Source organism: Neophocaena asiaeorientalis, unplaced genomic scaffold (genome assembly GCF_003031525.2).
Source record: "Neophocaena asiaeorientalis asiaeorientalis breed wild unplaced genomic scaffold, Neophocaena_asiaeorientalis_V1.1 scaffold78, whole genome shotgun sequence".
Lineage (NCBI taxonomy): Eukaryota > Metazoa > Chordata > Mammalia > Artiodactyla > Phocoenidae > Neophocaena > Neophocaena asiaeorientalis.
In genome coordinates, this window is record NW_020175018.1 from 12,076,987 (window position 1) to 12,101,346 (window position 24,360).

At 56.8% G+C, this 24,360-nt stretch overlaps 1 protein-coding gene across 16 annotated transcripts in view; it reads left to right on the plus strand.

The window, feature by feature from the left end:
• Positions 1-24,360, plus strand: part of RALGPS1 (Ral GEF with PH domain and SH3 binding motif 1) — a 273,494-nt gene that overhangs the window by 226,421 nt on the left and 22,713 nt on the right. For 10 of the 16 annotated variants that reach the window (XM_024762460.1, XM_024762461.1, XM_024762463.1 and 7 more), the window contains exons 12-15: positions 876-943; positions 18,819-18,945; positions 20,242-20,399; positions 22,625-22,676. In XM_024762460.1, the coding sequence (XP_024618228.1) occupies positions 876-943; positions 18,819-18,945; positions 20,242-20,399; positions 22,625-22,676 (405 nt within the window). Of the gene's footprint in view, positions 1-875; positions 944-2,791; positions 3,463-18,818; positions 18,946-20,241; positions 20,400-21,957; positions 22,292-22,624; positions 22,677-24,360 lie in introns of those variants that run through there. The other 6 variants (XM_024762466.1, XM_024762471.1, XM_024762473.1 and 3 more) reach the window with 5 other exon arrangements.

Sequence of the window (24,360 nt, forward strand, 5' to 3'; positions counted from 1 at the left end):
GAGTGTTCCCTACACTATCCACCTGGCCCATCCGTTTCTCTCCAGAACCTGCAGCCAGTCAGAAGAGGGAAAGGGAAGGCCTCCCGCTCAGACCCACCAAGAAGTCTCAGAGGGCAGGATAGGAGCCGCACCGTGTTAGGACTCTTGGTTACACTCCAGGAGCCACTTTTTCTTTTCTTGGCTACGAGTTTCTGAAGTTCATGGCTTCAGTTTATACCCCCTCCCTTGCTGAGTAGCAGCTGGTGAGTTCTTTTACTCCTGAGCCTTTATAGTTGTTTGTTCGTTTTGTTGGGTGAGGGAGAAGTCTGGCAGCCGGCTTCACTCTTGTCATTTTCACCCAGAAGTTCTTAATCCGTGCTTTTAAAAAATAGTAATAACCATTGCATCAGGCCTCTCTGGGGGCATCGGAGAGAGAGTACAGTCTAATGATTAAACGCCCTGGTTTGGGGTTTGGGGTCAGACAGCCCTGGTCCCCTGCTCGGCCACCTGTTAGCCCTGTGAATCCTGGGGAAGCTGCTTGACTTCGATGCTCCTCAGTTTCTTCCTCTACAAGACGGGGATGGTGTTCCTAGTTTATAGCGCTGTCTTGAGAATGAAGACTGTGCCATCTGTGCCCGGCAGATGATGGGCCATGATTACATTGTTTACTGTGTCTTCCTTAACCATTATCTTTTGGTCATGGAAATCCCCTGGGGACATTGGAAGGAAGTGGCTGTGATCTGGAGCCAACCTCAGAGTATTCCTGGGTTCTGTGACTTTAATAGCCCTTAACAGCAGTCCACCTTCTCAGTTCCAAGCGTGCACATGTTAGCTTCCGCTCCCCACCCCCTGACACACCAGAGCCCATCTAATCTTTTGAAAATCTTTGTTTTCAGACTGTCGCTCAGAATTGAGCCAGGAAGCAGCTCCCCGAGACTAGTCTCTTCCAAGGAAGATCTTGCAGGTATCGTAGCCACCTCAAGTGGGGGCAGACTCTCCAGTAACCCTAACGTGGCTGCCAGGGTTGGTCTTTCCTGTGGAGCCAAAGGCCAGAGTCCGGTTTGCAGGCTGGCAGACTCAGCGTCCCTGCTTACAGCCTGCCCAGGCTTCGGATCACATGGGGCCCCTCTGGGCTGGGGCTCCCTGGAAGAGCCTGAGACCTAAGACAGGCAAGGTCAGAACCCCAAGCCGGGAGCATGCACAGGATAGAGAAAACCCCAGCACCTTCTCCCAGTCACCTGGACCCTTGTCATCGGGCCTACCGCCAGGCTCGGGTTGACAAGCCCCGGAAGGGTGTGTGGGATGCCTGGGGTATTTCCCACCACACACAGACGGCTCGCCTTCCTCGGGCATCAGTTTTATTGACATATTGACAGTGTTCCCTAGAGATTAGGGGCCCAGGCTTTGACGTCAAATCCAAGCTATGCCGTTTCCAGCTTTGTCACTTTACCTCTCTGATCCTCACTGGCCTCATCCACAGGATGGAGGTGATACTAGCTCTCACTTTGCAGGGCTGTGCCACCTGGGCAGGGTCACGCTTTAAAGCCCTCTGCCCACGTGTGCACGCGGTGTTAGCTGCTTCAGAGTCATGTCTGTGAGTTTCCTTTTATCCGTATTCCAGCCAGCTCTCGTCACTGGGACTGAGCTCTGCTGCTGCCTGGGCAGGGACCAGATTGGGGGCGGGGGTCTGACGGTACTTCCTCCTCCTGGTTTGAGCTTGGGTGACACCAACTTGGGTTCTAGGCCACTGCAGTCTTGGACAAGCCACTTCATGCCCTCTGGGCCTCAGTTTCCTTACCTATAAGATGGGGATAATAAGTCGTCCATCCCAGAGTCGCTGGAACGTCAAAATTGAAATGATATTCAGAAGGCACGCAGTGTAGAGTCTGACAGGCAGTGAGTGTTTGGTGAGGGGGTGGCTGTCGCAGGCTGCTGTGCCTGGTGTCGTGCCACCCCCAGCCTGTCGATGTCTCGAGCCACTCTTTCTCCTTTCTGGAGCCAGGCCAGTGCAGCAGTGCTGCTGGCCCAGGACCGCAGAGCCACAAGAGGTGGTGTGTGCCGCCTCCCACTAGCCCTCCCAAACAAGGCCTCTGCCCTGAGGGTTTTCTCTAGGCTCCTTACCTTTCCCAGCCTCTCCTGGCTCCATTGTGCAGGTTGGACCCTGTCCCTAGTCCCTCCTGGGGTGGTGGTGGGGTGTCCCACAGTAACTTAGCAGAGGGAGACTCTGGTTGATCCACACAGCCTTGGGAGTGCTGCTGTCCACACCTCAAGAGACAGTCAGAGTGCTGGCCTGAGCTTGATTCTCACGGTGTTCCATGAGCCTAATATGAAAATATCTTCTGCCGTCTCCTCCCACATCCACTGCCTTCCACACGTGGCAGATGACCCACCAGCAGACGTGACCAGAAGGGAAGCTCCTGGCACTGGTCTTTCTCTGCCTTCTCAGCTCTGACCCTGTTCTAGAACCTTCCCCCGCTCAGTCGGCCGTGTTCCTTCCGGACGCTCAGCTACACCTGACCTTGGGTAGGGGGTGGATGGGGGGCAGGGATTTCATCAGAGGGATGTAGGAAGTAGCAGTAGGATTCTAAAGCAATCATTTAGGGCCACAGAAGGAACAATAGGAAACTCTAACCACTCAAGACTATTTCTTCAGCAGAGAATGCCAGAATTCCGGAGCCGGAGAGTGGGCTCCAATACAAAGTGTTCTGCCCTTCGGAGTCTCCTCCAAATTAGTTTGAATAAGAGGCCTCTGCACCCTGTCTGGGTAATATACCTTGTCAGGATGACCACGTACATCTCTGGCCTTCCCCAGGTGCTCACAAGTGCCCACCGCCACACTTTCTACCCTCCAAACATGCTGGAAGATTCATCTCCCAGTGCCCCAGGTTGGAGACAGGAGCCAGACGCAGAAAACTAACACTGCTAGTTGGGGGTCTCCAGGACTGGACCACTCACTGAGCCCGGGGCCAGAAAGGAGGAGCTGCTTTCACTTTTGACCCCTGCCTATGATGGAAACCAGTACTGGAGCTGGGACCCAGCCGCCGGTCCAGCCTCCTCAAGGTTCAGCTGGACTCTCCTTCCGTCCCATCCCCCATCACCTCCACCTGCTCCGTTGTGTATTAGCCACGTGAAACCAGAAGCCAGCAAGTTAGCTAACCTCAAGCATCAGTCAGAAAATCCTGGCAGGAAACAGAATTGCCCCCGGATGACTCACCGGAAGAAACTTAATGAAGGTGAAATGGCAGTAGGAATAAATACTTCACACAAAGGATAGCAAGGCCCCCAGCGCCTCTAGGCTGAAGGACCTGGTGGGGAAAAATGTTACCCACTCTGGCAAGCTCTGAGTCGCAGAGGACGGTCAGCTTGGCAGGAGCTGTGGTAGCGGAGGGTGAAGCAGGAAGGAGGGGGGAGAAAAAAATGCACTGACCTCTCTCTCCTCTGCCCTCCCACCCCATCTGCTGCCAGAGCCTCCCATCCATCGGCCAAACCCAATTGGAGGCCTGGGTGAGGGAGCCAAGAGATGCCTCTCGGGGGTCAGCCTCCCACAGGCACCAAGCAGGGCGAAGAATGCATCTGAAGGGTCAGACAGAACAGCCCACATACCCGCCAAGCCTCAGTTTCTCCGTCTGTAAAGCAGGCATAATCATACCTCCCACAGTGAGCTGTGCAAATGTACTGAGGTCGCGTGTGTGTGAAACACTCATCGAGTGTAACTTTATTAGGATGACGGTACTATTGTCAGCATTAATGATTCTGCCTCTGTCACCTGAATCACTCCTCAGGTCTTAGCAAAACGTCATGGCCCCAGGGAAGCCTCTCCTCCACCCAGCCCCGCCCCCGCCCCCCAGGTCAGGCCCCCTGTTACACTGTGGGCAAGGAGCACACCGTGGCCCTAACGCAGCCCACCCTGGTTTGTATCGGAGCACAGCCACACGCAGCCGTGGGCACGTTGGCGGCTTGCCCACTACGACAGCAGAGCTGAGGTTGGGACAGAGACCGCATGGCCTGCAAAGCCTAAAACATTCACTACCTGGCTTTTTCCAGAGTTTGCCCACCTTGCGTTATACCCTCTTGCAGCTTCTTTGTCCCTCTGTGTCTGCTTTCCCCACCAGCCCGGGGTTCCCAGAGCCCGGCACCTGGGGTGCTTGGTCTCTGGGCTCCTGGCGGGGCCCTGTGGGCACCTGGTTCCCGGGCTGCCTGCTGACTCCACGTTCCTCCCAGAAAAGTGCTGAGGCCGGCGTTTCCACACAGTGTGGCCGGCAGACCCCGGCGCCCAGGAGCGTCTGCATTGACTTTTCAAATCCCTGGCTCCAGCCTGGAAGCAGGATGTTAAGGTTTTCATTGATCACCAGAGGGCCCGGGCGCGTCTGGAAGGCTTCAGACGCACTCAGTGGTCCCGGCTTCCCACCCTCAGACGACAGAGGGGACCCGCGGGGTCCCGTGGGGGGCGGGGCCAGAGGGCAGCTCCAGGGAGGCCTTCTGCCTCTGGCAATTAGACTGGGCTGCGTGGCAGGAGCCCGACCAGATCGGGGACAGGAATGTGCCTCTTGCAGGCCCAGGAATGGGAGGAACGCAGCCTCCCTCGGCTCCCTGGGGTGGGGGGCTGGGCCTACAGCTCTGGGCTCTTTCCAGCCAGCAGGCACCCCACACCTGCCGAGGAAAGGCCCCAAGAGGCATCTGTTTACCCGAGGCTTCACATGCCAGGGCCGGCTGTGAGCCAGGCCCCGGCGGAACCCGGCGAAGACCTGCCCTCCTGGGCTCCATTCACGCCTTAGTGGGGGAGGCAGGCATCAGAAGGCGTGAGGGGACAGGGGGCCACTCCGTCGCTGTGATGCCCCAGCGCCCCACTCTCCACCCCTGGGGAGCAGCTGTGCCAGCAGCTCTGCACCGACAGATGGACAGACTGTGAGAAGGGAAGTGGAGAAACCTTCTCAGTTTCTGGTCTGGGGAGAAAAAAGGCCAGGAATGCCACGTCTTCTATTCCCCGCCCCCCCATATGTAATGTTTAGTTTATATAAATGAACTAATATTTTCCTGGAGAGCAAAAATCATAAAGAACATTGACCCCAAGAGAGGGCAAGTGATGTTTGTGTGTGCCTTGGAACTGGTGAAGACATTTCCAGATCTTGGGAGCTCCACCTCCACGTGGCTGAACCAACTGACAGGTTTTCTCTGAAGATTCCTTGGCAGCAAAGCAAGTCCATGGAAAATCTCACCCTGGGCCGCAAGTTTCCTTCAGGACTGCTCTCCGACACACCTTTCCATCTTCCTTGTTCTATGGCCCAGCGGGTAAAAGCCCTGCTTTGGAGTCAGGCGGACCTGAGTGCAAGGGCTGGCTCCCGCACTTCCTAGCTCTGGGACCTTGGGCAATTGGCGTAGCCCCTCTGAGCCTCGGTTTTCTTACTGGGAATTGAAATGGGAATAGGAATAAATACTTCACGTAGGCTTACTTCACAGGGCTGAGGCTGGGCCGGAAAAGCCCTTAGATAGGGCCTGGCACGCGCTTAGCACTCAGGAATGTTAGCTCCTGGCCCTCGCAGGCAGGCTCTGATGCTGACCGGATGGAGGGGCAGCGTGACACAGCCAGCAGAGCACTGGACAGGGGGCTGGAGTGCCCTCACCTCAGCTCCAGCTCACCACTCACCAGCCGCGCCAGGTACCACGGCCACGTAACCTGCCAGCCCAGGACCTAGCGGCACAAAGCGACCATTTTATTCTATGCATAGATTTGCAGGTCAGGAATCTGGACAGGAAACAGCCTGTCCAAATTCTGCTCCACGATATCTGGGGTCTCAGTTGGAAAGACTTGAAGGGTGAGAGGGACTTGATGCTGGGGGCTGGAACCATCTGGACATGCGTGGTGCTGGCTGGTTATCTGGGGCAGAACACGAACATACATGTGGCCTCCCGTGTGGCCTGGGCTCCCCTGCCGCGTGGCAGTCTCATAACTCTTGCATGGCATTGCTCCCCGAAAGCGGATGTCCCCAAAGCATCATGGCATCTGTGTGACCCACCTCGGAAGTCACATAGCCTTGCTTTTGCCACACCCTGTAGGTCAAGGCAGTCTACAAAGGCCTGCCAGGCCCTACCTCTCCACTTGGTTCATGGTAGGGAAACAGGGGTGCAAAGGTAATAAATACCAAATAGTAATCGTAATAGTAACGGCAGCTAACACGTACTGAGGGTATACTCTCTACCAGGCGCTGTTCTAAGCCCATCCCACGTGCTCACTTGGTGAGCCTCACACCTACCCTGTGAGGTGGGGGGCATGTGTGTGCAGTATCAACCCCATCCTGTAGGTGCAGATGCTGGGGTGCACGCCCTCGCCCCCCATCTTATGCCTGGAGGAAGGGGCAGAGCCAGTTGCTGAGCCCAGGGGTCTGGACTGGTTGTCACCTGTACCCAACACGTGGAAGAAGCAGGATGCATGCACCTGAGGGCCCCAGAGCGCTCTGGGCTCTGTCCCCATCTGTGCAGGGCAGGAAGCACCCTGCTTCTGGTGACAACCTTGGCACATCTGTGACTTTCCCACAGACACTTGGAGTCGCAGGCTGTCCCAACGTGGTCCTTAGAAGGCTGGTTCCATATAAGAGTAGAACTCCAAACCTGCTTTGGCATTAACTCTCCTTCCCTCGCCCTAGCTGGGGCCTGACTACCTGTGATGAAAGAGCAGGGGTGTTGGCCGCTCTCCCTCCCTGGGCGTTTCTCCACCTTCCTCGGCTTGCTAACTGCAGGGTCTCCACCTTCCTCGGCTTGCTAACTGCAGGGTCTGGGTGCCAAGAACGGTGCGGGCACAGTGCCGACTCCAGATGCTTCTTCCTCTCATGGCACTTCCATGGGTTTTGCAGAGATTCCACCGGTCCCTTGGCCCAGGCAGATGCAGATTTATTCCAGGGGCCACTGCATGGCCCCTCAGTCTGTGCCCACCGCCAGCTTCTTGCTGCTTGGTATCCCCTCAAGCCTTCAGCTCCACGCCAGCTCTCCTCACAGGGACCACCTTGGTCCATGGGAGGCCGTACCTGTCCTGGTACTGATGGACCTGTGAGCACAGCTAACCCTAGTGTGGCCACCACTGTCCTCTGGGTGCAGCCATGTGGGCTGCAGGCCTGAGTGAGGCACTGGGAGTGCCCTGGGTTTCCCAGCTGCTGGGGGACATAGAGCAAGCTCCTCAAGTGGCCTGGAGACCCCTCACTGTGGTTGAGGAGAGTGAGAGAGCACTGCACGAGTGAGGGACGAGGACCACCCCCCCGACACCCTCTTATATTCTCAGAGTGGGTAGGGGCTCCTAATGAGGGGCTCAAGAGCCAGGGAGCCAGTTCACCCTGGAGTTCACACCTACTTGTCCCTGGAGTCTCCCATCTTAGTAGCCTGTTAGCGTCAAGGTCAAGCAGATGAGCCAAGACTTAAACCTGCTGCCTGCTGGGGTCTGGGGATCTGGGCCTCTGGCTCTGAGGAGAAAGCGTCTGGGCCTCACCGCAGTTGAAGGGTGATCAGATGCCATTTTTCAGAAGGAAATTAACTGGGGCAAACTGAGTGAGTGTGAGATAGAGCCTGGCTCACAGTAAGGACCTGTAAGAGCTACATGTATGAGAAACAAAGAACGCGTGTGAACGTAAAAGTCACCGGCTCCCAGGCTCCACCATGAAACCTGGCCAGAGAAGGCTTTCAACACAAACAGACTTTCTGTGCAGAGGGGCCCCCGGGCCCTGGAGGGCCGCTGGGCTCTGGCAGACCCAGGCAGGGCCCCAGCCTGAGAACAGGGCTCTCAGCCCATGCAGGAAAGAACCCAAAAGACACAGAACCCCTTGGAATCAGGCGAAAGTGGGCGCTGCACCCCAGACGCTCGGGGCGGTGCTCGATGGCTCCGGATCGTGCCAGTTGTCATCCTGGTCTCCAGGGACGACGCGGAGGCTCGGAGCCTGAGCATACTGGACCACGGGCTCCCAGCTCAGCCCAGGCAGAGGCTGGACTGGAATGCAAGTCTTGTGATTCCAGATTGAGTCGTTTCCCTCCGACACAGCTGCCTCCCATTAATTTCGAATGTGTGAGACTTGGAGCACAGCCCCAAGAGCGGCGGCAGGGCTGCCAGGCTGCTTAAATCGGGCAGTGCTGACCCAGGACAGGGCCGCTCTGATGCCGCTGGAACCCGTGGGAACGAGGCTCCCTATCCCGGCCACGTGTCCTCCTCCGCAGAGCTGGCTTCTCTGCAGCCGTGGGCACGGCGCTGGGCCATTCGGCACACTTGACTGGCGCTCCGACTGCTCGCCCAGGCCTGCACTGGGCACTGGGGACACGGTCCCTTCCTCCTGGGGCTGGTGTCGGGCGGGGGCGGGGATGGACGGTCAGCGGGAGATCACACACAGATGGATGGATGGGCGCCGAGAAGGCCAGGCACAGGCCACACGTGCCCAGGAGGATGGGGTTGCCGCCCTCTTTGTGAGAACTCAGGGACCTGAATTCTGTGAAGCGCTGGGCCCTGCATCTCAATGAAAGCCCTCGCCCATGTCTAATTTCACCCCTGAAGGTGGGAGAAGACCAGCAGTTCTTTCCCTCCCAAGAGAAACGTACAGGATGAACAGGAGGTCGTTTCTGGGGTGCTCTGGGCTTGTCTGCTGTGGTCCACGCTGATGGTTAGAAGAGGCCCCTGGCTCCTGGCAGGTTCCTGGTGCTGGCTGGCCGGCCAAGGCCGCCTCTGAGAGGAGGACATGACAGCTGAGACCAGGGGCTGCTGCAGTCAGAATCGTGCAACACTTCTGAGCCGTCTTCCTTTAGAATATGAACGAAGCACGAGATCACTTTGTGAATTTAAAATGATCATTTTCTCAAATATCTGTTCTGTTGATCCTGGTTTCACACATGTTCCTTCTTAGCCTTTCTCTTCTCCTCCCACAAACACTGGTTTCCCGCCTTCTGTCCCAGGCCTTCCCCCTTCCCACTGAACTTACAGCCTGGATGTCTTGCCCACTCCCGGGGCTCCACACACCCCTGTGCTGACAAGTCCCGCACACCTGTCCGCAGCTGCCATATCTCCCGAGCACCTCACCCATCTATCCAGTGGCCCGCGGACATCAATCCCAAACTGAGCTTCTCATCGGCCCCCCCAGCCTGCTCCCTCCTTGGTGAGTAGCACTAGCCTCCACTGATGGTTACCCCCGAATCCCCCTCATGCCACTCAGCTGGTCCACCTCCTAGACAGCCGTGGCTCCCATCTCTCCTTCCCAGCCTGTGGTCTTGACCAGAGTGAGATTTCTAGGGTGCAAATCTGAGCATATCACCCCCTTTCCTAAAAATCTGCACGCCTTCCCCTCATTGAGCTCTAGGCCCCTCTGGGCTCGCCCCCCCGCTGACACACACACACACACACACACACACACACACTCTCTCTCTCTCTCTCTCTCTCTCTCTCTCTCTCTCGCTACCCTCAGCTCTTCAGCCTGGCTGGCTCTCTGCAGTTTCTCGAGTAGGTCCTGTGTCTGTTGTCGTGGGCTCCTTCTGCCTGTACGGCTGCCCCTGCTGGAACTCCTGCGCCAGTCTGGAGGGCAGACCCTCCGGGTCCTCTCTGACCTTCCTGTGTTCTCAGGTGCCCTGATCATGGCTCCACTGCTCAGCAGCCCCTCGCCCGACCCTTCCGACCGCAGGTCCCACACCGTTGAGATGCCCACAGGGCGTGCGAGGCAGTGTTACTGTGAAGCTTGCATCAGATCCTGTGTACAGAACACTGAGCACAGCATCTGGAACCTTGTAGGTGCTCGATGAATGTCAGCCACCACCAACACCACCACCATTATGGTCGTGGTAGTTATTCAATTGATGTATTGAATAGTTCTTGCTATCACCGTATTTATTTATTATTTTCCTATCCAAGCATGTGTCTTTCCTGGGTGTAGTTATCTGGTTGCTTGTCTCTGCCCCCACTTGAGTGTAACTGCATGAAGGCAGAACATCAGCTCTAATTCAGAGTGGCCGTACCGCACCTGGCCCGGGGGTTGTTGAGGAAGGCGGGAGGCTGCTGTGTCATTTCCTCCTCACAGGCGACCTGCCAGGCCAGACCACTGCCCCCGTCTTTCAGATGCAGAATTCAGGCTCAGAGGTACGAGTGACTCGCCCAAGGTCACTCAGCCGGGAGGTGGCAGATACCAGTGGGAGCCCAGGCCTGTCTGCCTCTGGATTCCACGTTCTTTGCTGTCGCCATTCATCATCCTTAATCCTGTCCACTCCAAAGCCACTATTAGAGGGCCCTGTGCTCTTTTCTCTTCCAGTCAATGAGTGGTCTGTTGGGCAGCATGTCAGTTTCTTGAGAGAAATGTAATGAAAACCAGATTTCTTTCATGATATCTCGTTCCCCAGTGACTGTCAGTTCTCATATGTTCCAATAAAACTGCTAAAGAAACAGCCACTTAAAGATTATTCATGGAAAAATTTTGCAGAGGAAAAATAGAGCAATCTTCTGAGATAGTCAAGCCGCGTGGTCAGTTTTTCCAACTGTCCGTGCCATATCGGGCTGGGCAGTGGGGACCACACTCTGCTAAGCCAGGCCAGGGCCAGGCTCATTATCACCGCCCCCGCCCCGAGGACAGGGAGAAACAAACTTGCCAGCCACCCGCTCAGAACCGGTCCCAGAAGACACGTGACCCTGGTGCTGTCATGTAGTGCCCGCCCCCCACCCCAGGCCTTGGGGCAGGAACGTGAGGCCTTTCGGTAGCAGAGTGTTACTTAACGGTCAGAGAGGCCACCTCCATCCCTAGGTCCCAGCTGAATGGAAATTCTTCTGCTTCGGCGTCAAACCCGGGCTGTTGGTCCGCAATGCAGGGATGGGAGTGTCTGAGACCCAGGGCGGTCTGAGCAGCCTCAGCGTGGAGCCTGGGCCTAGGGAGATCACAGCCTCTTCTGCTTGCGCCCACCCCTCACCCCCCAACCCTTCCCTCAGCTGGCTGGAGGGGCATCTGAGGCCAGGCATGCGTCCCGTCCAAAGCAGGGAGAAGAGGGGGGCGGATCTGGGCCTCGGCCTGGAGGGAGAGTCAGGAGCTGAGTGGAAGAAACCAAGGGCGAGTCTGGAGGCTTGGGAGAGCCAGAACTGGGGGTCAGAGCCAGGATGCAGGAACCACCAGAGACAGGTGGGGAAGGGAGTGGATCAGGAGTAAGCAGAGGCTGAGGAAGTTCCCAGAAGAGCCTCAGAGCGTATGGTTCTTGCTGCACACACGGCCGGTTAAAGGAGCAAACCCAGCACGCCTCTGCCACGTGACCTGGTGTGCCTCCGACACGAGGACCCGAGCATAGTCGAAGTATCAACCGTACAGGAGTCATCGAATTCAGACACTGAAGTGTTTACACAAGCCTGGCGCACAGTCGCTGCACGACAGGTGCCAGCCTCCTTCACCTTCCCTCCTCGGGGGTAGCAATTGGACCTTATCCATCACACGTTGCCTTCAGGAAGTGCCTCCTGCTTATCAGATCACCTCAAGTGTGTCACCGTGTTCCTCCTTCCTCAGGTTTCCACTAATGCCTGACCTTTGAACTGCTAGAGCTCCTCCCCCGCCACGTGGACCCCACTCGCCACGACCGGCACAGTGGTGTAGCCCTGGGCCCAGGTCCTGCGCGTGGTAGATATAGAAGCCCTGGCTCTCTCACCTGCAAATCGGCCCTCCTCAGAGGACCCGCCCACAGCACGGGGCCCGGCCCTTAGCATTCAGTTATCACCATTCTTAATACTACGACACCACCAGTTCAAACCACGAGGAGGAGCCAGGCGATCTGACCTTTATCATAATTTCTGAACCTGGGGTGGGAGCCAGAGTGACTCAGGCGATGAGACTGTAATCCCACTTACATGCAGCTGACAAACAAGGCGCATTCCACCCTCCGCACGGATACAGTTATTGAGCAATGTGTGCAAAACAGAGAAAGAGCCGGATGCTCCCATGCTTGCCTTTCCTCCCTGCGGCAGCTACACGAGATGTCTCACCTGGGACAGAACTTGTTTTCATTCCATCGCTTTGAACAGAAGTTCTTCACCGGGTGCCCGTCAGAATCACCTGGAGATCAGCGCCCCCAAACCTCCCCTAGGCCAGCAGAATCAGACCCTCCTGGAATGGGCCCAAGAAACCCCATTTCTCACACACCCTCCAGATGCTTCTGATACAAACATGCCCTGGTTAAGAATGACAACCTCGAAGAAGCTGATGGCGGCGTGGAACCCCTCACAGGAAAATGCTTAGCCACAGTCCTCACTGGCTCCCATGGACCCTCCCAGGGTTGGTGAAGTCCAGGCCATGACTCTCTGACTTCATTATTATGGGTTGGTCTGTCAGAGCCCCGTTCTTGAGGCGCCATATGCAGGATGGAATTGGTGGTACCTCAGACAGCACCCCCTCTTGTTACCGAATTACGTCATGTGGACCCTGCTCGAGCCTTAGCCTGAGCTCTCTGTCTCTGCAGAGGAGGGTTATTTTTTCCATTTGGGTCCCAATGGGCAAATGACGAAACAGAAGCTGAGATCAACACAGCACAAGCTTTATTCAGTGGCCAAAGAATGGAGAAGCAGGAACTAAATTCACAGATCAATTAATTTTAAAGAGTAAAGGCAAAGGGAGGAGGAGTGAGGCTAATGATGGGGAGACGGATGCATTAGTCTGCTGGGGAAGGGATGGGGCTGTTTCGAGGGAGTGGGGTGCCACCCCCTTTTTATCCTTCTTTGGTCCTTAATGTCCAGTCTCGGCCACCAGTAGATGTATCATTTAATGTGCTAATGTAGTCAGATCAACATATAATGAGACTCAGGGTCTGTTGGAAGTCAGCTTCGTGCCATCTTGGTCCCAGCTGGTTCCATGTGTTTTTTTTCTTTGTGTGTGTGTGTGTGTGTGTGTGTGTGTGTGTGTGTATAGCTTCCTTTATCATCTCTGGACCCTTTAACTTAAAGATTTACGTTCACTGCTGCTAGAATTGGGGCTGTTGGCAAGTTTTGAGCAAGGACACTCCTGCTAACAGAGGAGGTTGATGGGTTTTGAGCAAAGACCTGGAGCTGCTTTGGCAGCACCCTCTCCTGCCACCTGGCCAAGAGGCGGCGTGATGTGGTGGGGCCTCCTCGAGGAGGTTCTTTGGGCTGCAAACAACAGAGGCAGACTCTGGCTGGGAGGGCTGAGCAGCCAGGCCAGGGAAGGTCAGGGGCTACTGGGACTCCCTTCCACCTCGCTTTTTGCCTTAACCGTGAGCCTCTCTCACCGTAGACCCACCCGCCTGCTCCACAGGCAGGGAAACATGGCCATCGACCGTATCTAGGTTTTATTTCTCATCCCAAAGAGAGATTGTCCTCAGACATGTTCCTGGCCCAAATCTGAAAATCCTGGGGAAGGTGCCTCCCCCAAGCTGAGGTCAGGGGCAGGACCACAGTGGCGCTGGTCTGGGGTTGGCTCCCCTGTGACCCCCATCGGGGGAGGGGCGATTTCTGGCAAAGGTGCTGGGCAGGTGGTCCCAGGTGCCCCCTCTGTGTATTCACAAGGCCTAGACTTGAACCGGATTCCACGACAACCAGCCCCCTGTCCTCGAGGCTTAACCTCCTGAGCTTCTGCTTCCCCATTTGTGCACCAAGGCTAATAACAGGCCTCAGGGGGTGTTGTGTGGGTTAAATGTGAAGGCACTGCAGGGCTGTGGCAGACACAGATGACACTCAAATGGGGTGATCGGAGGAGAGTGTCAGAACGAGGGTGTCGGGAAGCCCAAGGCACAGCCCAGCACCCCCGGCTAGAAACAGTGGGGCACTGTAACCGCCCCTAGGCCTGCAAGGGTGCAGGGAAGCAGCGGTTACCAAAACCAGAGCAGAGGGGGCCTGGAGACCGCACCTCTCAGGGGTGACCACAGGAGAGAGCTGCAGGAAGCGGTGCCCTAGCCTCGCTGTCCTCCCTTCCCCTGTCTCTGGCCCGGGCTCCCCATCATTCTGAGCTGACCAGGAGCCAGACGGAAGGGAGCCCACTGACCTAGGCCCTGTAGTGCAGCCCCCAGTTCATGGCACAGGGTGGAGAAGGACGGATCTGGAGTCCAACACAGCCCCTTAGCACGATGCCTGGCACAGAAGGGGTGTCCACTCATTTTTCAAGTATGCTCATTTTAAATGACGAAACATTTATACATAGAGAATACCCACTGTACCTCCCACCTATGTTTAACAGAAGTGAACATTTTGCCATACTTTCTTTATATTTTCTTAATTAATTACAGATAGAGCAGAAGTCCCTCTCACCCCATCCTTTCCCTTTCTTCCCTATGGAGGTGTCTACTGTTCTGATACAGTTTGTGTTATCCTGTGTAAATTTTTGTGTTTTACTACAGGTATACCTATATACAAACATATATACCATTTTCAGGTATGTTTTTAAAATTTTACATAAATGGCAGCATGCCATCCACATAAACATTCTTTTGCAACTTGCTCTTCCAACTTAGCATATGCTTCTGTGATTTTATCCGTACTGATACCTGTGGATCCAGTTTCATTTTTTCCTGCTCTGTAGAATTTGTTGAATGAATAGACCACAGCTCACTTATCCATTTCCCTACCGAGGGGCATGCAGGCTGTTTCCACATTGAACATCATTGTAAACGTGTCCCCTTGTGCACTATGCAAGAGTTTCCTGAGGGCAGACACCCAGAATTGGAATCCCAGGGTCACGGTGATGCCATGAAGGCATGGCATCTTCACCTTTACCCAGCATTGCTAATTGCTTTCCAAGTATTTGACACTCAAATGAGCCCCAAACTAGCATTCCTGTCTCTCCACACCTAGCCAACACTTGATATTGTCACGCTAATTATTCTTTTACAGTCTAATGAGGTGAAAATGTACCTCATTTTTTTTACTGTAATTTGCATTCCCATTATTACCAGTGAGGTTAAGGCATCTTTCCCTATAGTTATTGGTCATTGGGGTCATTTCCTCTTTTGTGAATTTCCCCGTTTGTCTCCTTTGCCAGTTTTCTGGGGGTGTGGGTTTGTCTCTTTCTTACTGATATTTGAAGTTCTCTATAAATCTGAACATGAACCCTTTGCTGGTGATGTGGGTGACATATACCTTCTCCCAGACTACAACTTGCCTTTTAACATTGCTTTTGCTGTCTTTTATTTATTTGTTTGTTTGTTTGGGTGCAGAAATGTTTAATTTTAAATGTAGTCAAATTTATTCATTTCTTTTCCTTTAGGGTTTATGCCTTTTGTTTCTTTCCTTTCCCCAAGGTCATAAGGATTGTCTGTTTTTTTCCCAGTAGTTTTGCATTTTTGCTTTTCACATTTATGGCATTAATCCACTTGTATAATATAAGGTAGGAGGACTCTAATTTCATCTTTTTCCACGTGGAACCCAGTGGTTCTAGCCCCACGTACTGAAAAGAGCCTCCCTACCCTGTGAATTGTAATGCCGCCACCACCATGAAGCAAGTCCAGGTTTTCACTTCTGATTTACTGAACAGTTCTCTGCCCATGCCCCAACTCCAGACTGTTTGAATTACTGTTGTTTTGTGTTCGGGTCTGATACCGGGTAGGGCAAGTCCTGTACTATTCTTCTTAGGATTTGTCTTGGCTACTTTGTCCCTTTATTCTTCCATCAGGATTGTAAGATCAGCTGAAATGACCAGGTATGGCAGGGATAGAGCACCATGCCTCTGACAGTTTCAAGCAAGGAAATGACATGGTCAGCTTTCCATTTATCAAACACTCATGAATCTGTATGGTGGTTGGATTTGAGAAGATTAGACCGGTTGCAGGAAGAAGATAAAGTGTGGGGACCCAGACCAGTCGGTGACAAGAGAGATGGGCAGGGAGGGGTTGTACAAAACCTAGGGGCCTTGGCGATCGTGTACAGCAAGTGAGAAGAGCAAAGCCAGTCACCGTCTGGAAGAAGCCAAGACGACCCCTCCTTCCAGGCCAGGTGACTGAGTGGCCAGCAGGGCCTCCAACCAAGGCTGGAAATACAGGAGGAGGGTCCAGGTTGAACCCTGGCTGAACTTGTGGTATCTTAAGGAAGTTCAGATGGAGATGTGATGCCAACGGGTGAATATGTAGGTCTCAGGCTCAGAAAAGAGGAAGGCAGTAGAGACTTGCGTCATCAGCCGATCTGCTGAGTTAAAATCAAATCAAAACCAGGAGCCGAAGAGGGAGGCCTGTGTAGACAACACCAGCTGCTGGAGGATAAGGAGCCCATGGAGGAGGCAGACTGACGGCAATTGAAGAGGCACAGGGAGAAGCAGGAGCGCGTGACGTCACAGACGCCCAGGAAGTAGAGCCTTGCGACGAGCGATCGCTAGCGTCAGACACCAAGGGTGCCGGTGAGGAGGCCGATGAGCGTTCAACGATTAGGCCAAAAGGAGGTCAGTGGGAATGTCATCAGGAATGAAAACCAGGTTCAGCGACTTGAGGAGGGAGCGAGGGGGCGACAACGGAGTAAGGAGGAGCAGGCCTCTGTCTGAGGAAGCGTGGCTGGCCGGGAGGGGAGCCGGGGCCGAGAGGAGAGCCGGGGCCGGGAGGAGAGCCGGGGCCGGGAGGAGAGCCGGGGCCGCGAGACCGTTTCACGGATGAGAGACTAGAGTGTGTGCACAGGCTGGGGAAGCGGCCTGAGTGGCGAGAAGGGGAAAGTTGGGGGGAGGGTGACTTCTCAGAGGGAACAGTAGGGCTGGGAGGTGGTCCCGGCTCCCCAGGCCTGGCAGGTAGGCTGGCGTGGACGGAGGTGCACGTGGCAATTGCAGAGCCAGACGCGAAGAAGATCAAACTTGACAAGCACAGTTTTCTCATGGCAGGAGAGTGGCATCCTTTGGAGGGGAGGGGGTCTAAGAGTCGTGCAGGGGGCTGAAGGAGGGAGGAGACTCCTGGGGAATAGCTGTTGAACGCAATAGCCGAGACCTAGTAAGGGTGTGGCGGCGGGAGCTTGGGGAAGGGAAGGAGAAGGTGGGGGTGGGGGTGCGGCGTGGAGGGGGTGCAGGGAGCGGGATGGCAGCTGGAAGCAGGAATTCAGAGCTTAAGATGATGTGAGCTCCTTGCCTTGTGAACCCTCCGAAGTGCCAGAGGGGAGCTAAGTTGAACGCAATAGCCGAGACCTAGTAAGGGTGTGGCGGCAGGAGCTTGGGGAAGGGAAGGAGAAGGTGGGGGTGGGGGTGCGGCGTGGAGGGGGTGCAGGGAGCGGGATGGCAGCTGGAAGCAGGAATTCAGAGCTTAAGATGATGTGAGCTCCTTGCCTTGTGAACCCTCCGAAGTGCCAGAGGGGAGCTAGACTTTCCGCAGTGGACAGGCTGGGGACAGGGGTCATTGTTTTGGACACTAAAATAAGAATGAACCAAGCATGCTGGAGGACATGGGAACCCTTAGGTCACTTGTGGATCTGCAGCATCTTGTGGCGGAGGATCTGGAGTCCTGGATGGACCTCGGGCCTCATAGGCCCTCCAGGACGTTCCCCAGCACAGCCAGGCAGCAGCCCCTTGGTTTGCAGGGTGTTTGATGTGCTCCGCAGGAAGTGGCCCAGCCCCTTTGTGGAAACCCTGGCCCCCACTTCTGGTGTCTGGCCCAGGTAGCTAAGGCTAAGTTGGCATCTGGGGTCATGTCCCTTTGAGACAGGCTGGGACCTGGGAACTGCGGGCATGGGCAGTTGGGGCAAATTATGAACAATAAGATACAAAAAGGCCAAAACCCAACTGCCACTTCTGAGCAGGGTACTACACGTGATCCCTGCACACAGCACCCTCAAGGGGTGGGCACACCACCTAAGCCACCCCTCCAGCCTGACCCACCCATCCACCCCTGACCTGACCCCACGAAAGGAACCAGCTCGCCCCCCTTCAGGGAGTGGGCAAGGGAACCTGTTACTTGTTTTCGCCCCCCTGTGAGCACGAGTCCTAATAAAGCCTTGCCTGAATTCCTCGTCTGACCTCTTAGCAGTTCCTGATGATTAGAGTCCAAGAACCCGTCTTCGTAACACCTTAAACACCTCCCTTCCCAAGCCACAGAAACGAAAGAGTACCACAGTGGTCCAGACCACACCCCACAAAATATAGCTGTGGACATGGCCAGCATGAAGGATTCTGCCTCCGTCTCTGCATGTGCGGCTCAGTGGGGTTTGTGGCCCCAACCCCCTGGCTCTGATGACCTCCTGTTGGCCCCATGACTGGGGCTGAGGAGGACAAGGTAATACTATCATAATAAAACCAGAGTGAACGCTAACTCTGTGTGAGTGAACTGCCCACATTACTACATGACCCCTCCCAGCCACCTGCCAGGTGAGTGAATTATTCCCACCTTTCAGATGAGGAAACTGAGGCTCTGGGAGTAAGTAACCCATCCAATAGCTGAGAGGCCAGGGGTCTGAACCCCTGCCCACCTAGCTGTGCTTCCTCTCATTAAATCCGCTGCTCCCCAATAAGCCCTCCACACATCCCTTTTTGTCGGATGTGTGGTTGAGGACAGAAAGTGGCCGTGGAAGGGCACAGGGTAAGGGCCCTGGACCTGGACTCAGAAGTCACGCTGTTAGGGCTCAGTTCTGCCACCCGAAGAGTCTCACCGCAGGGAAATAGGCCGGATGCTGACCCCCGCGTCCAACCCCACGTCTGTCCACGGCACTCTCCCCCGTATGAGCAGCAGGGCTGCCCGGTCAGGGGGCCACCACGCAGAGCAGGACACTGGCCCTCCTGACGGTCGGTTGTCAGCCTGGAAGCAGGGAGGGAGGGGTCAGGGTCTCGCGAGTGGAAGCCCACGGGACGTGGGAGAACCTTGCCCCCCATGACAGCCGGGCCAGGTGCCTTCCCCCAAACCCGGCCCCCCTCCCCTGAGCCTCCACAGCGCCACCATCACTCTCTCTGCTCTGTTCACAGCCCCCGCCGGTGGCTCCAGTTCTGCGAGGTTCAGCCGGCGGCCCACCTGTCCTGACGCATCTGTGGCTGGCAGCCTCCCCACGCCCCCAGTTCCGAGACACAGGAAGAGCCACAGCCTGGGCAACAAGTGGGTGACTGAGCGAGCACCCCCTGCTCCCCGGGTCTAGACTGGGCTGAGCGAGGGGCATGGGCTGAAGGGCTGCTGGGAATGCCGGCCCACCGGGCCCTCCCCTGCCTGTCTGGGAGTCACTGACGGGCACTCTCGGCGCCCCGGGCTGGTGCCCTCTCCTCAGGCCTGGCACGCGCTCAGGAAGAGTGGGGGCGTCTGCGAACTGGTGACTGGGTTTCACGGGCTCGGCAGCCAAGGGACGAAGTGTGCGGGGAAGGGCAGGGAAACAGTGGAGGGATTCCAGGAGCTTTGCCCAAGCTCGGTTAGTGCCTCCTTGTGGAAAACCCTAGAGTCCAGTGGACACCATGACTGTCATCCAGGGAGCACTAGGTGTCTCGTGGTGCTTGGGTACTGGGGCTTAGAGTCTCTGCTTGCGAATTGTTGCAGAAAGCCTGCAGAGCAGTGAGCCTGCTGCTGGTTCACCCAGCTGTGTGGGGCTGACAGCTGGGGGACATGCATGGTCCTCAGCGTGGCCAGGGCAGCCATGCCCATGTCCCCAGGGTGTCGGGCACAGAATCCTGAGCAGTTGGGTCCCTTCCTCCCTTCCCTCCCCCCTTCCCTCCTCCCCCCTTCCCTCCTCCCTCCCTTCCTTCCTTCCTTCCTTCCATCCTTCCTTCCTTCCTTCCTTCCACCATTAAGACACAAGCCTCAACCAGCCCAGACCAGTCCTGGAGTCACTCACAGGCTGGAGGAGAAAGGGTTGCTCTCCAAGTGTTTGGGGCTTGCTCTGTGCTAGATGCTCTGCTACATGCCTGTCCAGCATTCTCTCACTGAGCCCCTGTGAGAGGCCTCCAAGCTAGGCGCTATATGATACACATTGTAAGAACGAGGCTGGTGAGGTTTGACAGGTGAAGTACCTTGCAGTGGAGTAAGGCTGGAGTGAGGATTTGGACCAGGTTTGTGCCTCCAGAACCAGATGTGCTGACCGCAGGGTCACACTGTCCCTTCGCTTGTGTGGCTCCATGGCTCACCAGCACCATCCGCTCACTTGAGCCTCACAGTCATCCTGGGAGACAGGCAGGGCAAGTATCGTAAGGCCCCATTTGACAGATGGAGAAACTGAGGCTCAGAAGAAGGATGTGACTTGCCCAAGGTCACACGGGGAGATAGGGCAGAGCCTGGACTTAGACCACAGTTCTGGGTGGAGGTCTTTCTCCTGCAGCTGCGCCGTCTGCTCTGGACGCCAGGGCAGGTGTAACCACTGTCACTCCCTAGATAAGGAGCTTTGCCTCTTTCTTCCTTTCCATTTTCCAGTATGATGTGTCAGTTGAGTGTAGTTGAGAGTAAAAGTGCGACATTCCCATCGGAGAAAGCGAGGCACCTGCTGGACGACAGCGTCCTGGAGTCGCGCAGCCCCCGCAGGGGCCTCGCCCTCGCCTCCTCCTCTGCCGTCACCAATGGACTCGCCCTCGGTAAGCGTCTCCGGCCTGCACACCACAGCGGGTGGGCCACAGCCCGGCGTGTGTCTGTCTCTGTCACCGTGCAGTGCCTGGTGGCCCCTCACCCCCTGCAGAGGGGGCTCCCCACAGGCGTCACCAGAGCTAGGGAGGCCTTTGCTTCCTGGCCTCCGAGGCTTCACGAAATGCCCTGGGTTTGTCCTCATCCTGCTGGTGGCCCTGAGAGTGGCAGGCAGGCTGGACAAGGACCTGAGACCCGCCATCCTTGGCCGGCAACTGCCGAAGCCTGGTCGCTGCCCCCGCGGGGCTCCATCCCTGGGGAGCCATGGCCCCCGCACGTAGGGCAGAGGAGGAGGTGCTGCCCAGGGACGGCAGCGGGGCGGCCACCAGGTGCTCACTGTGCCCCTGTCTTCACACTGAGAAGCCAGAGTGAGGGAGGGTAAAAAACTGATCTAGGATGAAAGCATATGTCTGAACTTCAGCCAGAAATGGTGCTTATGTCCATGGAAGGACAGAAACTGAGCTGCTGGGGCCAGGAGGGGAGGGGTCAGAGCTGAGGATGGTGTTGAGCTCTGGTCACAGGTCTGTCCCGCTGCAGTGTCCAGGTCACCTGACCAGGTCACCTAGGTCATTTCTGCTGTCAGACAAGTGTACTCTCCACTGGCCGTGTCCTTTCGGTGTGCCCATGCTTCTGTAGTCTGTGTGTCTGTCTACTTCCCTTAACAGGGAGCCCTCCCGGGGCTGGCAGCAGGTTAGTCGGAGGCCTGTAGGGTGGAGGGCCCCTGGGCATGGGACGGAAGAGGGTGGTGCGGACAGGACAATCGGGCAGGAATCTCACATCCCACGTCCTCCTGAAATGAGGCCCGTCTCCGAGGCAGTGCCACTGCAGGGGGCAGCTGTCTCCTACCTCCTGGAAAATCTGTGACAAGCAAGGTCCATGTCTGCCTTCTGTCCAGGAAGGAGGTCATCCCACTCGGACCCGGTCAGGAGTTTATACCGGCTTAGGACAGTGTAGCCTGCGGTTCATGGGTGTGCCTTGGGGAAAGAATTCAGGGTCTGTGTGTTGGGGAAAGGCTGGGATAAACCACGTAGGCAGGTCTCTTCCCAGGGACTTTAACGTGCCTGTGGGCTCTGTGGGTCTCCCAGAAGGGAGCGGAGTCTGCAGGTTCCCTCGTTATCTGGGCAGGAACCATCTTCCCTGGAGAGTCCTCTGGGATGGGGTTCTGAGGAACCGGTCTGGGAAATGCTGGCCCAAGAGCATTCAGCTGGGCAGCAGAGCGGCTGTTTTACATCCAGGAAACTTTCTGAGCTGCGCCTGAGCCCAGGCCTTTCTATTCCTGAGACAGAAAACTGAGTCAGACGCAATGCTGTCCAGTATCCAGGCGGGAGATCACCAGGCAGTTTGGTTCTCGGCTCTTCTACTCGGGAAACTCACATGTTTTTCCGTTTGGAGCTGAAAGGCTGGGAGCACGTTGCCGTATGTGCACGTGCCCTGTCTGGAGCTGAACTGGTCCCCTCCGTCCTGTAACTCCCAAGGGACCTGAGATCTCCTTTTCCCCCTCGCACTGCCCAGCTGTGTTGTCAGCAGGCAGCCCAGGGAAAGAGTGTGGAACCCAGGCCTCTCCGAGAAAATCTCTCTGCTGTCCTCGTGGCTGAAGCCGGGCCCTGGAGAGTCCAAGTCGGCCACAGGGGCAGGCCTGGGGGAGGGCTGGGCCCCGCTGTGTGCACACTGCCCGGGATCTGAAGGGGCGCTCCGTCGGGGCCTCTGTCTGCTGCTAGGCAGCTGCTCCCTGACCAGCGTCTAGTCGAGCCCTGACCTTCGGAGGAAGAAGTGTGCTCGTTTGGCCCCTGTCTTCACCAGGTGAGGCCTGTTTGACGCTGGTTTTACTTGGGCCAGAAGGGAGGCGGTGGTGAAGCCAGGCCAGGCCAAGACAGAGGCCTAAGGGCCCAGACCCCAGACGACTGGTGGGCAGGCAGCTGCAGCCCTCAGGGGCAGGAAAGGGAGTGGAGGACCCACCCTCAGGGGCAGGAAACAGCGGGACGGGATGGGCTGAGAGTCAGAAATAGCAGCAGCAAAGCAGACGCTGAGCCACGCTGACAGACACAGGGTCAGGAAGCTGTTCCTCCGGCACGTCTGTGCAGGTCAGGGCCCGGGCCCGGTGACGCAGGAGAACGGGCCGCTCCGGGTGGGCCCTCTTCTGCGAGGCCGCCGCACTCATCCATCTGTGTTCCTCTTGCAGGCAGTAGTGAGAGCTCAGAGTTTAGTGAAGAGATGTCTTCAGGGCTGGCAAGGTGAGTGTGGCCTCTGCTCGGCCTCCTTCCCAGGGGGGTCGCTGGAGACCAGCCCCCCCGAGCTCACCGGCGACCCAGCCTGGTGAGGCTGCCCTGTGGCTCCGGCAGGGCAGCGTGCGCAGCCCACGGGCGGGGCTGCCGAGGCAGGAAGGCCGCTGGGCAGGATGGGCATGGGACGGGCGTCCCAGCCCCTGCTTGGGCAGCCTCGCGTATCACCTGGTCCAGAGCTGGCCTGGGAGTCTGAGGCCAGCACCCGAGGAGACCTGGGTGCAGATTTGGTCTGAAATGAGGGTTCTGGAAACCAGACGCCTGAGAACGGGCCTCGTCTGGAGATGGGCTTGTGGCTCCGCCTGGTGGGCTCTGAGTGCGCTGCACCCCCGTGGCCTCGGGCCTTTGGGCCGACACCTGCCATGCTGGGCACTGGTGAACGAAGGGGACCCTGGCCCGGGGTTGGGCTCCCTGCAGCCCACCCGTCTGCCCCGGGGATTCACCCCTTGCACCTACTCCACTTGCTGCTGCCTCCTCTGCGCCAGGCACCAGGTGGGCTCTGGGAGGACAGGGACTCTGCACAGGGAGCTCCCACAGCCTAGGCGCCGCCGAAGGTGAAGGGCATCGTGGCGACTTAAGTTCTGAGGGGAGCCAGGGAGACCCAGTGATGCAGAGGCAGGTCTGCACCGTCCCTCAGAGTAGCCCTTCCACTAGCCTGTGTGCACAGGCACACACACTCACACGGACACACACGCTACACCCTCTGCGTACGTGTGTGTGTACACACACACATGCACGCTCACATACGCTCACACAAATTTGGGTGTACATTCACCATGCAGGCACACACATGCCTCTCACACATACACACACTCCTCCTCTGGCGTTGAAGCCGCCTGTCTCCTCAGCCTCCACAATCATAAACGACCAGAGAAGGGGTGAATCCGGCCGTCCCTACAGGGCAGAGTGCTGTCATGTGGGGATAAGTGAGCTTTGCTGAGCGCTCCCTGTGTACCAGGCACTGTCGTGGTCTCTCCCAATCCTCAGACCTAGCTACGCGGTGGTTACTCGTAAAATGTCCCTGTTTCGTGCCTGTGGACAGCAAGGCATGGAGAGGTGGCGTGGCGGTCCCGCCTCACCCGCCCCTGGTGGGCAGAGCTGACCCACGTCCACCTCCCCCGATCATGGGGCCCACTTCATCACCACCATGCCTTGTCCAGAGCCGCTGCGACACTGCAGGGACTGGCCCCACGTCGGTCAGCCGGTCCATCTGTCCTCGTGAAACCCTAGGTAGGGGGCTGAAGAGGGGGAGGGACGACGCCCTGAGCCCTCGGAGCTCCTCCCTCTGTCCCGCCGCAGGCCTCCTGGAGGGATGTTTGCTCTGATTTGGGGAGCACAGGCAAACGGGCCCCACTGCCCTCTCCCTGCCCACCCCAGGGAGGGGTGAGAGCCAGACAGGCACTGGGGCAGACTCTGATCTGACGAGCAGAAGTTTGACCTTTTCTCAGCACCGGTCAGGGGACTCCTGGGGCAGCCCTGAGGAAGGGGGCTTACGGAGAATCCAGCACCTCCCCAACCACGGGCCAACGAGAGGACATGGATCCTGAATAGTATCCACACCTGGACCTGCTCATGGCTCGTTCATTCCTTCGTTCACTCATCCATTCCTTGTGTCCACTCGTTCATTCCTTCGTTC